The sequence below is a fragment of the Phlebotomus argentipes genome, unplaced genomic scaffold (genome assembly GCF_947086385.1).
Source record: "Phlebotomus argentipes unplaced genomic scaffold, Phlebotomus argentipes genome assembly contig_29, whole genome shotgun sequence".
In the NCBI taxonomy this organism is placed as follows: Eukaryota; Metazoa; Arthropoda; class Insecta; order Diptera; family Psychodidae; genus Phlebotomus; species Phlebotomus argentipes.
In genome coordinates, this window is record NW_026776179.1 from 6,394 (window position 1) to 18,372 (window position 11,979).

The 11,979-nt window shown below is 48.9% G+C and overlaps 3 protein-coding genes across 3 annotated transcripts; all 3 read right to left on the bottom strand.

The window, feature by feature from the left end:
• Positions 1-580: 580 nt before the first annotated feature.
• Positions 581-5,821, bottom strand: LOC132261395 (uncharacterized). The gene has a single exon (XM_059760195.1). It carries the CDS (start codon positions 5,819-5,821, stop codon positions 581-583), a length of 5,241 nt encoding a protein of 1,746 aa, XP_059616178.1.
• Positions 5,822-8,625: 2,804 nt separating this feature from the next.
• Positions 8,626-10,286, bottom strand: LOC132261396 (uncharacterized). The gene is made up of 4 exons (XM_059760196.1): positions 10,274-10,286; positions 9,695-10,224; positions 8,990-9,565; positions 8,626-8,859 (listed from the first exon to the last, which is right to left on the bottom strand). The coding sequence occupies exons 1-4, from the start codon at positions 10,284-10,286 to the stop codon at positions 8,626-8,628; spliced, it is 1,353 nt and encodes a 450-aa protein (XP_059616179.1).
• A 188-nt stretch (positions 10,287-10,474) lies between these two features.
• Positions 10,475-11,882, bottom strand: LOC132261397 (uncharacterized; the record flags this gene model as incomplete). Its single annotated transcript, XM_059760197.1, has 1 exon — positions 10,475-11,882. A coding segment is annotated over one exon (1,408 nt), but the record flags the coding sequence as incomplete, so codon positions are not given.
• Positions 11,883-11,979: the final 97 nt, after the last annotated feature.

Genomic DNA, 11,979 nt, shown 5'->3' on the forward strand with positions numbered 1-11,979 from the left:
TGATGCGCTGAAGTCTCTCTGCCAATGGTGTACGACATGTTGACTGCGGCCCAGCATCCATGTTTAGATTTCTGGAGCACCTGTGGCGTAATGGTTTCCACCAAAGGTCCTTGGTTATCCACAGTGTGAGGTTATTCACCTGTGGATGGGGGATGGAGAGAGTGAGGTTAGAATCCTGCAAATCACCCCAACTATGCTGTGACCAATTACCTGTGTAAAATAACGCAAGACTGTTAGCAAATCTGTCACAGATCTCTTTCTGGCGATTCTCATTTTTACCTGGAAACGAGAGGAAAGATAGCTTTAGCATTCGGCGAGAAAAGACCGAAATGAAAGCTCTTTCCCTCGTGGCGAAGGCAATCTCCTTGTCTGACGCAATTCTCGCACAAAAAGCCTCTCTGTGATTCCTTCTAGTCCTGCGAACTGATCTGTGATATCTCTCTGTGATACCGAATTGTCCAAAACTCCACACACGTCTATTTTAAGCTATTTATTTCACTTTTTAAACTCCCAAAATTCACTTTTACGTCCGTCTTCAATTCTCCATTTTCTCTCTCTCTATGACATTTCTTCTTCTTCTTCACTGATCGACACCCGGCTGTACACCAAGGCCGATATTCTCCACATTTTCCCCCCCTTGAGTCCTGGAGGGGCTCAAGAACGGGTCGAGGGGCAGCCAAGCAAGGGTGTTGACTGCACGCTTTTGTACTCCATCCTGGGTCTTCACAGTCACCACGCGTACTACTTCATCCCTGCCAGGGTGAATCTCCAGAACTCTTCCCATGCTCCAGAAGGTGGGCTTGAAAGTGTTGTCTCGAAGCAGCACTAAATCCCCAACACAGAGATTGCGGGTCTTCTTGTACCACTTTGGACGATGTTGAAGCGTGGTCACATATTTTTGCTGCCAGCGTCGCCAAAAGTCCTGAACCATCCGCTGCAGCAGAATCCATCGACTCAGACGATTCGGGTTTGAACTCAACAAATCTGGATCTGGTGTCAAGTTCAGCGCGTGGCCCACAAGGAAGTGGCCAGGGGTCAACGGGTCAAGATCCTCCATATCCGATGACTTAGCACAGAGTGGGCGAGAGTTCAAGCACGCCTCAATCTGCGCGAGGACAGTCGACAGTTCTTCGAAGGTCAAGATGTACTCACCAACTGCCCGGCGGAGATGTCTCTTCACATTCGACACACCTCTCTCCCACAATCCGCCAAAGGTCGGCGAATATGAAGGGATAAAATGGAATTCTGTTCCATTTCCTGCCATCTCCGACGTCACCCTGTCGCGATGAGCTCTGACGCCTTGTAGTCTCTCCGCTCGTGTTGTTCCGGAAGCGCCCAAGAAATTTGTGCCATTATCACAGAAGATGGAATGGCAATGTCCTCGTCGCGCACTGAATCTCCTTTGGGCCGCGAGAAAAGCATCCGTGGTGAGATCGCTGACTGCCTCCAAATGCATAGCCTTAGTGCTCATGCAGATGAAAACAGCGATATACGCCTTGATGATTGGTGCCTTCCTGAGCTTGGATGCGCGTATTTTAATGGGTCCCGCGAAGTCACAGCCACTTTGATAGAACGCTCGATGTTGCTGAACGCGGGCGGCGGGCAAGTCGCCCATGAATGGCGTCTCCGTGGTGGGCCTGGCTTTGATGCACCTGACACATTTCCTCGTGATGCCTTTTGCCAAGCTCCTGAGTCCCAAAATCCAATATCGAGTTCGCAGAGCCGTCATCAAGATTGACGCTCCAGCATGAAGATTCATCTCATGAGTGAAGATGATCATTTCCCTGACGAATTTGTGATCTGATGGCAAGATGATGGGATGCTGTGTCGCGTAGCTCATCTCAGCGTTTGCCAATCGTCCTTGGACTCTCAACAAGCCATCCTTGTCCAGAAAGGGCGCAAGTTTTAGCAACTTGCTGGATTTCAGCAAAGGTTCTCCCCTGCCACAGCTCTTGTATTCAATCGGAAAAGCCTTCCTTTGAATGTGCCTCAGTATGCGGATTTTCGCCTCCTCCAACTCCTTCACTGTCAGAAAACCCGCTTGTCGCTCTTTCTTCTCAACTCGTCGGTTTTTGAAGAATTTAATCCAGTACGCCACAAACCGGATAATCCTAAGATATCCAGATGTGACTTCCAGCAGATGCGTGAGTGGGTCAGCATCGATTTGGGTCATCAGTGATGTTGCGTGTGAAGATCTCTCTTCACCAGTCTTTCCTTTCGCAGTCTTATTCTCTGGCCATTTCTCTTCACTGTCGCCTAGCCACGGCGGTCCATGCCACCAGAGATGATGGTCGAGAAGCTCTTTCGGTGAGACTCCACGTGAGATACAATCCGCTGGGTTGCTCGCAGTGGGAACGTGGCGCCAGTTAGCGGGCGCGAGAATCTCCTGAATAGCACACACCCTGTGTGCCACGAACGTGTTCCAAGTTCTTGGGGACTCCTGAAGCCACTGAAGCACAATGGTGGAGTCCGACCATGCGTAAATCTTCATCTGTTTGTCAGTCACTGCCTCCTTCACTTTGGCAATCAAGTGAGCAAGCAGTAGCGCAGCATTTAACTCCAGACGAGGGATGGTGATTGGTTTTAGCGGTGCCACTCGTGACTTGGCAATCACTATGCTGATCTTGGTGTTTCCGGATGAATCGACGCCCTTTACATACACTACTGCCCCGTATGCACGTTCAGAGGCGTCCGAAAATCCATGAATCTCCATGATGTTGCTCTCAGACGGAAGTCCACGAGGCACACGCACATCCTGAATCACGTGAAACTCCGCCTGCACTTGATTGTAAGCCTCCGCGATTTCCACAGGAAGCTGATCGTCCCATTCCAAACTCGCCAACCACAGTGCCTGGAACATCATCTTGAGATTTATCACCACGGGGGAGATAAAGCCCAAGGGGTCAAACACTTTTGCTGTCGCTGCGCACAAGTCCCGTTTGGTACGGGCTGGAGGAAGTTCTTCAAGCACCAGTGAGAACTCGTCCTTCCCAGGGCGCCACTTCAGACCAAGAGCTGAAATAGCCTTCGACTCCGACATCACTTCATCGGGAGAGATCGCTCGCATCTCTGGTTGAATGTCCTCTAGAACTTCACATGAATTAGAGGCCCACTTTCGCAGACTGAAATGCCCCTTGCGGAGCACTTCCTGAATCTCAGCCTGGAGCCTTTTGCCTTGCTCCACAGACTCCGCTCCACAAAGAAGATCGTCCATATAAAACGATGTCAAGATGGCACGACAAGCCTCAGGATATTCCTTCATGTAGTCGTGCGCGATTTGATGTAGCACTCTCACGGCCAGGAAAGGCGCGCAAGACGTCCCATAGGTGACTGTCAGCAGTCGGAAACTTCGCAGTTGCTCTTGAGGATTGCTCCTCCAATAGATCCTTTGGAAATCGGTGTCCTCCTCGGCTACTCGAATTTGCCGATACATTTTCTCTACGTCGGCCGTCATCGCCACTTGATACGTCCGGAAGCGCAGAAGAAGCACCAAGAGATCTTCCTGGCGCGTGGGTCCAATGGCAAGTACATCATTGAGTGATGGCTTGCTCGGGCGAGTAGTGGCTGACGCATCAAACACCACCCGAAGCTTCGTCGTCTCGCTAGAGAGCCTGAGAACCGCCTGATGAGGTAGATAGTAGACTTGGTCGTCTGGCTTAGGATCCCGATCAATCACTGGCTCCATGTGACGGAGGCTGAGGTATTCTGCCATGAATGCCTCGTACTGCTCCCGGAGGCTCGGATCCTTCGCTAGTCGCCTCTCAAGCGACTGGAATCTTGCAAGTGCGGTTGTGGTAGAGTTGCCCAACGGTTTGTGCTCTTCCTTGAAGGGCAGCTTGACGACATAACGGCCTGTGTCGTCCCTCGTGTGTGTCTTTGTGAAGTGCTCTTCACAAGCTGACTCTTCAGCGGTGAGAATCGGCTTTTTCTCCAAATTACTGTTGTCCACCTCCCAGAATCGCTTCAACAAGTCGTCGAGATCTTCACAGCGAGTGTGAAGAGAGGTGATGCTATTGAGTGGACCACTGATTGGACCACCCACAACCCAACCAAAGATGGTGAGTTGTGCCACGGGCTCTCCAGGTTCGCCCTTCAGAATCTGCGGCAGATTTATGGCCATCGCATATTCTGCCCCAAGGATGAGGTCTATTTTCCCCGGAATCTTGTAGTGAGGATCAGCGAGTTGCAAACACTCGAGGTGTTTCCACTTCGACGCCGAGATGTCCGTAGACGGCAACATAGACGTCACTTTCTCGAAAACGTACGCTTCCACCTTGATCTTGTTCTGAGGCTCATATCGCGAGGACAACTCCATGACGATCATCCCTTTAGTGAAGCCCACCTTGACTTCACCAGCACCCTGCACCGCTATTTTTGCCCTTGTTCTAGGCAATCCCAGTCGTTGCGCACAGGCTTCAGCCACCAATGTGCACTCGCCACCTCCGTCGATAAGCACACGACAAGCCTGAAGATTGCCATGTACATCCCTGATGTCCACTACAGCTGTAGGCAAGAGCGCCTTTCGATTAATCGCAGAGTGATGTGTAGTGATCGTCGACGGTTGTCCGGACTCAGTCTGTTGGGTCTCGTTTGTGGTCTGAGAGACCACCGAAGTTGATGCTTTAGGAGCAGCATTAGGCACCGATGGCGCCACTTCCTCTGGTTCGGGGTCCATTTTCGGTGAGTGGAGAAGAGTATGATGCCTCTTCCCGCATTTCTGGCAGCTGGTCTTCGACTGACACTTGGCAACAGAATGGCCAGTCCTCATACAATTGTAACAGAGATGATGAATCCCCATTCGCTCGCGCTTCTCGAAGAGCGTGAGGCTCTTGAACTTGTCGCAGAGGTGAAGCGGATGATTGCTGTTGCATTCCGGACACTTTGACGCATTCGTGTGATGGCTCTTGATGCCAGGCTTTCCCTGTTTATTGGACGTCTTTTGCTCAGACGTCTTCTGCTCAGTCGAAGTAAGTTTGAAGCTCTGACTCGCACGCTCCATGATATCCGTCTCTTCTGTCAAGAAATCGAAGAAGTCATCCAGCTTGCACAATGCATCTGAACTCCTGCCCCCTTCCCACTTCATGCGGAACTTCACACTCATGTTGGACTTCATCAGATATATGAGCCACATATCCAAAGACAAACAATCTTCTCCCAGCGCTTTGAGACCGTCGATGATCTGTCTGTACTTCCTGTTGGCCGCTTGAAGGTCAGAAGCATTCTCCACCTTCGTCTGTGTTTGTGCCATGAATTGCTCGATGTAGGCGTTGACAAGATGAACTTTCTTTCCATAACGCTTCTTTAGTCTGTCCCAGGTGGCTTCGTAGTTCTCGTTGGAGATAGAAATGTGGCTGACGTCTTCGGCAGCGCTTCCCGACAGACTCATCTTAAGATACTGCATCTTTTGGTTCGGCATAAGTTCATCATTGTCATGTATGGCACTCTCAAATGCATCCCTGAAGTGGGGCCAATCTGTGTACTTTCCGTCAAAGGAAGGTAGCTTCAATTGTGGCAGTTTCGTACGACTGCCACCCGGAGTTCCTGCTGAACCCTGTCTCTGTACCTCGAAGAGCTTGCTCATGAGCTCAGTTTGCTTCGACAACACCGTCGCGATATTGTCTCCTTGACCAGTGTCTTGCTGTGTCGGTGGATGAACGTTTGGATCCCTGTTTGCGGCAATAACTTCCATTAGCTTGAGCTCCAAGTCGACGAATCTCTCATTCAGCGAATCGCCTTCCGCCTGTTCAGTCACCAAAGCTTCCTTATCTCCCTCAAGCAAGACTTCGATGTGATTCTGTGAAATAGCACATTTCTGCGCCATCTCCCTGACCTTTGCAACAAAACTCTCTGCTGCACCTTCTGTGAGGTTATGTGCGTCCAAAAACCTCCTCTCCAGCATCGTGAGCTGACGCTTGTAAGACGCTCTCTCCACTTTGGCGGCCTTCAGAGATATGTCCGCCATTTTCGTGCTCATCTAGTCGAATAGCAGCGTCAAAATGGCTGGAGCTTGTGCCTCCGCGTTGTAGAGAACGAGGGATGCGTGTCGAATCTGGACCTGAGAGCGCCGTCCACGGCGGAAGATTCGACGAGCTGAATCCCTGTGCGAGAGCGCTAGCAGCGCGTTCAAAGAAGAAGGATTTGTAGAAACCCTTTGCCAGAGAGCCTGTCGTCGCTGGCTCGGTCCTGAGGAGTGTTGAGCTGGTCGTCACTCCGTGCCACGAAGGACCAGAATATGTGAGGTTATTCACCTGTGGATGGGGGATGGAGAGAGTGAGGTTAGAATCCTGCAAATCACCCCAACTATGCTGTGACCAATTACCTGTGTAAAATAACGCAAGACTGTTAGCAAATCTGTCACAGATCTCTTTCTGGCGATTCTCCTTTTTACCTGGAAACGAGAGGAAAGATAGCTTTAGCATTCGGCGAGAAAAGACCGAAATGAAAGCTCTTTCCCTCGTGGCGAAGGCAATCTCCTTGTCTGACGCAATTCTCGCACAAAAAGCCTCTCTGTGATTCCTTCTAGTCCTGCGAACTGATCTGTGATATCTCTCTGTGATACCGAATTGTCCAAAACTCCACACACGTCTATTTTAAGCTATTTATTTCACTTTTTAAACTCCCAAAATTCACTTTTACGTCCGTCTTCAATTCTCCATTTTCTCTCTCTATGACATTTCTTCTTCTTCTTCACTGATCGACACCCGGCTGTACACCAAGGCCGATATTCTCCACACACAGGATGATGATGATGATGATGATGATGATAATGCTTCCCAATACTCCAGATATTGTGTACGGAGTATGCCTCGGTATGGGTAACAATTCTAGTGGTACAACAGCTGGTACTGGTGTTGCAACCTTGGCAAAGATGTCCTCGGATTTTTTGATGATAGAAGAAGAGTTCAAGGTGATTGGCTGCTCTAACTTGAACTGTGTTGAGTTGATTTCCGGGAACGGTAGTGGTCGGTTAAAGATGCTCACGGCTTGGAGATCCATAGCAATGCTTGCTCTAAGCGTGAGTGTTTTGGTTTTCACGAAGCAGTCCCTTTTGACATGCAAGATTCCACTGGTGTTAAGCACTGTTTCTTCACGATATCCTCCACACATGATAGCTATCATTGTAGGTTTTTGAGTCATGAAGAACCACGTGTTTTCCGTGTTCAATCTCTTCCAGATGACATCTCGTACTTGTACTTTTTTGGTGGGACATGCCTTGCCTTCATGCTTGTTAAACACCTCGTCGAGAATACAAGAGGGGTGAGCAGCCATGTCGTATACGATGTCCACCTCGCATATGCGCTCGCCTTGTTGTACCTCTTGACACCTTTCTAGATCAGTGTCTTGCATGATGAAATATCTCTGATTATGATAGTCAGCGCCTGTCAATGAGTCCTTGATGTCCTGCATGGCATAAGTGGCGTTGTACAGATGTTGAGGTATCGGGGTGGTGTGAATGAGTTCATAGCTAGTAGTCTCTATGATGTGGAAGTACACATAGACCAGGATGGCGTCTTGTGTGGCTCTGAATCTGGTTGATTCTTGGATCTGTTTGGAGATCATGAGGCTAGCCCCTAATTTCTTGTGTGCTGCTTCGATTCTTGAATTGGTCTCTGACCGGCAGAGGAGTTCTACCCCTGTACCCTTGTTGGTGAGCACACGGATTATAGCCTCATGTTTGCTCTTCAGCTCCTGGAGATAACCTGATGCTCCTAGATAGGTGGTTAACATGTGTAATTCCAGCCGGTTTCTATCTATGGACGCATCCCAAGGTTTCATGTCTTCTATTGCCCTAGTGAGTTGCTCAGCTCTATCGTTGAACGTCCTCAACTTCTCCTGAGTGATCTCATTGGACTGGGTAATTCTCGTATTCAACAAGAGTGTCTGTTGATTCATTGTTTGGAGGAGTGCGTTGTGGTTGTGTCCCAACGCATCGAGATGGGTGTATACATCATCTTCATCGCTGCCAAACATGAATTTCATGACTTTACCCAGAAGACCACGTCTTTTTCGTGTGAAGGCGAGTTGAGTCAGCTCATCAATCTCGTCTAGGTTGTTAAGACATGTGTTTCTTTCGTGCTCTAGATGTCGCATTAGGATTTCACACTGTGTATGACTGACCATCTTCTTTGTCTCCTCACATAGTGTCCTGCTTTGGTTCCATACCTTGACTATTTGAGACCGTTCTGCATTGAATGTTGTTCTGGGCAATAGCAGTTCCATTCTCAGCTTTCCTCTACTGAGATGAACTACGCCCAATTTTTCAATGAAGAGGCCTGGCTCTAGTTTAGTCAGTGTGATATTACTCGCAAAGATGGTAGTGAAGAGAGTCATGAAGTAGAGCATCGTTACAAGTGCTGAGCGGGTAACCGATCTCGTCTGTGGTCGTTTTGTCACAGAGCTTGTGGATGGGTTGGTCTGCTGCTGCTGTGGTGGAGCAGCATCGTCTACATCTGGAGTAGAAGTACTCGCTGGTAGTGGTCCTACTGATTCGTTTGTGGTTTCAATAGGTAGTTGAATCAGCTTGTGGATCGGAGCTTGCTTGAGCTTCTGATTCTTTAGCCTGATTGTGGCAACGCGGACAAGTCCGTCTTTTCCCGGGTGGAGCTCTGTAATCCTCGCCATTGGCTACTTGAGAGGGGGGCTGTTGTCTTCTCGGAGTAAGACCAGGTCACCAATCTCTGGATTTGAGGTCTGGTCGCGCCATTTTGTCCTCTGCTGTAGCGTGGTGAGGTATTCCTGGGACCAGCGTTTCCAGAGCTGTTGTTGTATCTTGGTGATCTGCCTCCATCTATTGATTGGAGTGGCTTCTAGCTCGTCACGTTCTGGAGGGGCGGTGAGTTCTCTTCCAATCCAAGTGGCCTGGGGTGAGTGCCTCTAGGTCATTGGGATCATTGGAGATTGGCGCGAGTGGTCGTGAGTTAACACACGCCTCGATCCGAGTTAACAGAGTTGAGAGCTCCTCGAATGTTAACTTTGTCAGGCCAATTACTCTTATCAGATGGTATTTGACTGATTTCACGGCCGCCTCCCACAATCTTCCAAAATGTGGTGTGCCTGGAGGGATGAACTTCCACTGAATTCCCTCATGTGCCAGTGTGTTAACGACACTTTTAGAGGCTCTTTTTACCGCTTGAGCTACCTCCTTGTCCAGTGTTCGTTTTGCCCCTACAAAGTTTGTGCCATTATCACTCATTATTATGGCGGGTTTGCCACTTCTGGCAATAAACCTTTGTAATGCGGCTATAAACGATTCAGTGCTCAGGTCCGATACGGCTTCGATGTGCATTGCCTTTGTGACAAGACATACAAAGATGGCAATATAGGACTTTTCGTTAATGTTCTCGCGTCCTTTGTTCCGACGAGTTATTATCGGTCCGGCGTAATCTACTCCACATCTTGCGAAAGGTGGAGCCGAGGTGACTCTGGAAGCAGGAAGGTCTCCCATGAGTTGATTTGCCGACTTTGGTGCACATCGAGCACACCTCACGCATTTGTGAACTACTGTCTTGACATAGTTCACTCCTTTGACCACCCAGAATTGTGTTCGCAATTGATTGAGCGTTAGCTAAGGACCTGCGTGAAGCATCTTTTCGTGGACTTCTCGGATTATGGTGTCCGTTGTATGGCATTTCGGGAGTAGGATAGGATTCTTTGTGCGGACCGCAAGTAGCGAGTTGTGTATCCGCCCTCCTACTCTGAGAACTCCGTCATCGTCGAGGAATGGATACAAGTCTTTGATCTTGCTTTTGGCAGGTAGAGGAGAGTTTCTTTTTAGGGCGTTAATCTCCTCAGGAAAATGTCTTTGTTGTATTAGTCGGTAGATCTGTCTTTTTGCCTTTTGACGTTCTGCGGTAGTTAAATGCTCCGACTGTTTGTCTTCAGATTTTAGCTTCGAATTCGTAATGAATCTGAGAAGCAGAGCGATGACTATAATCAGCTTGTTGTAGGTAGAGAATTTGCGGAGGAATGTGTCGTTCTTGTCATCTGTGTGAGCAACTGAGCTGAATGCTTCTTGGGCATGCTCTAAGGTGGTGAACATTCCAAGCGTAAAGTGACACTTGGTGGTCTTGAGGATTTCTTGTTCGAATTCTTCAGCGTGCTCATTTCTTTTGGCTGGCAAAGCTTCATGTGGCTTGGAGAGCCAATTTGGGCCCCGCCACCAAAGTGCGGACTCGTGTAGAAGTTCAGCCGTGGTGCCTCTAGAAGCGATGTCTGCGGGATTATCTGCAGCAAGCCCGTGCAGAGGCTAACTGAGGTCTCCAGACTACATCACAGTCTCGAGACATCTCTGAAAGGCGTCGCTTCACGACAGCCCATACCACCTGAGAGCGCTACGCTTCAAGCTCAGGAGGCTACTAATAGCCAAGGTATAGGAGACTCAGGAATTCGCTACAGACTCAATTGTCGCCTAAGAGCAGGAGGGTGGTCTGACGAGATTTCAGACACTCTGCTCCTCTCAGTGAAAGCTTTAGCTTTAGGCTGGAGATTTTACATTGGTCGGACATTCGGAACGGATGGGCCTTGAAGGCAAAAAAGACGATAATTTTGGTAGCACAAGGGCTGTCGTGCACCATTTGAGCTGGGAGGAGAATCGAGGAGCGATTGTAATGTCCATTGTTGTTTTGCTTACGGCTGCCTTGACGTCACCGATTCCTTTGATGGATGTCGCAGTTTTCTGCCTCGGCAACTTGAGTGTTTGAGCAGCAGACTCAGAAATGAAGGTGTCTCCTGAGCCTGTGTCAAGGAGAGCTCTGAAGTGCTGCCATTGTCCAGCCTTGTCACGAATCCTAATTTCGGCGGTTGAAAGTACGAGCGAGCTGGTTTTGGTGTGAAATGCTACAGGAGCATCTTCAGTAGACTCTGCGTCGCTCTCGTTAGGAACGGAGGTATGAAGACTCTTCTTATTGGTTGGTTTCTTCTGTTCGAAGTGCAGAAGAGTGTGGTGGCGTTTGTTACAGGTGAAGCAAGTCTTTTTGCTCTTACAGTCATCCTTCCTATGATGCGTAAGGCAGTTGTAGCAGAGATTTTTCTCTTTTGCATGATCTTTGCGTTGTAGCGGTGTGAGTTTTTGAAACTCTGGACATTTCATTAAGATATGGTCATTGCCACATTTTGAGCAGGTTACTTGTAAGGAAGAAGCCGTATGGAAGGACTTCTTTTTGAGTTCCTTGGAGTACTGAGCCTCTTTGGGAGAAGCACGGAGGATGCGGTACCTCTTGAGAAGGAATTTCATGAGTTCAGCAATGGTTGGAACAGCTGTCACATCGATGATACTCTCCTCAAAGGCCTTGTTCGTCTCACCGTCGAACTTCTGCATTGCAATTGAGACCAGCATTGGATCCCAAGTCGTCACATTGTAGCCAAGATTTTTCAATCCTGCTATACAGGCGTTGATACAGTCATGTAACTGGATCACTTCATCAGCTGAGGCTGCTGTAAGCCTCCTGTGTTGGACAATGGAGCTCATGTAATTGTTTACCATGAGCCGTTTATTCTCATATCTCGCCTTGAGAATCTCCATTGCGCTCTCATAATTGGCATTGGTCAGCGCCAAATGCGATATCAATTTCTTGGGCGTTGCCTCAAGATTCGAAATGAGGTATTGCATTTTCTGAACGCCACTAAGCGTACTATTATCATGAATGACGCTTGTAAACAATTCGATGAACGCCTGCCATTCGCTCTCCTTCCCGCTGAATCTTAGTAATTTGATCGGAGGGAGCTTGGGAAGATGTCTTGGGCGTGAAAAAGTGTCGTCGCGGTTTCCTATTTCACCATCGTCCATTGAGTCAAGTAGCTGACGTAAGCGTTCCTTGAGGTTCATTTTTGATGGGCGTGGACGATCGAGTAATGGCTGATCATCGCGTGGTGTTTCATTCTTGCTGTTAGGCAATGGTTGAATCAGGTTGGAGTCTCTGGAGGATCCAGGCAATGGGTCTTCGCTATGAGGAGCTTCTCGTTGGAAGTCGGCTATCATCA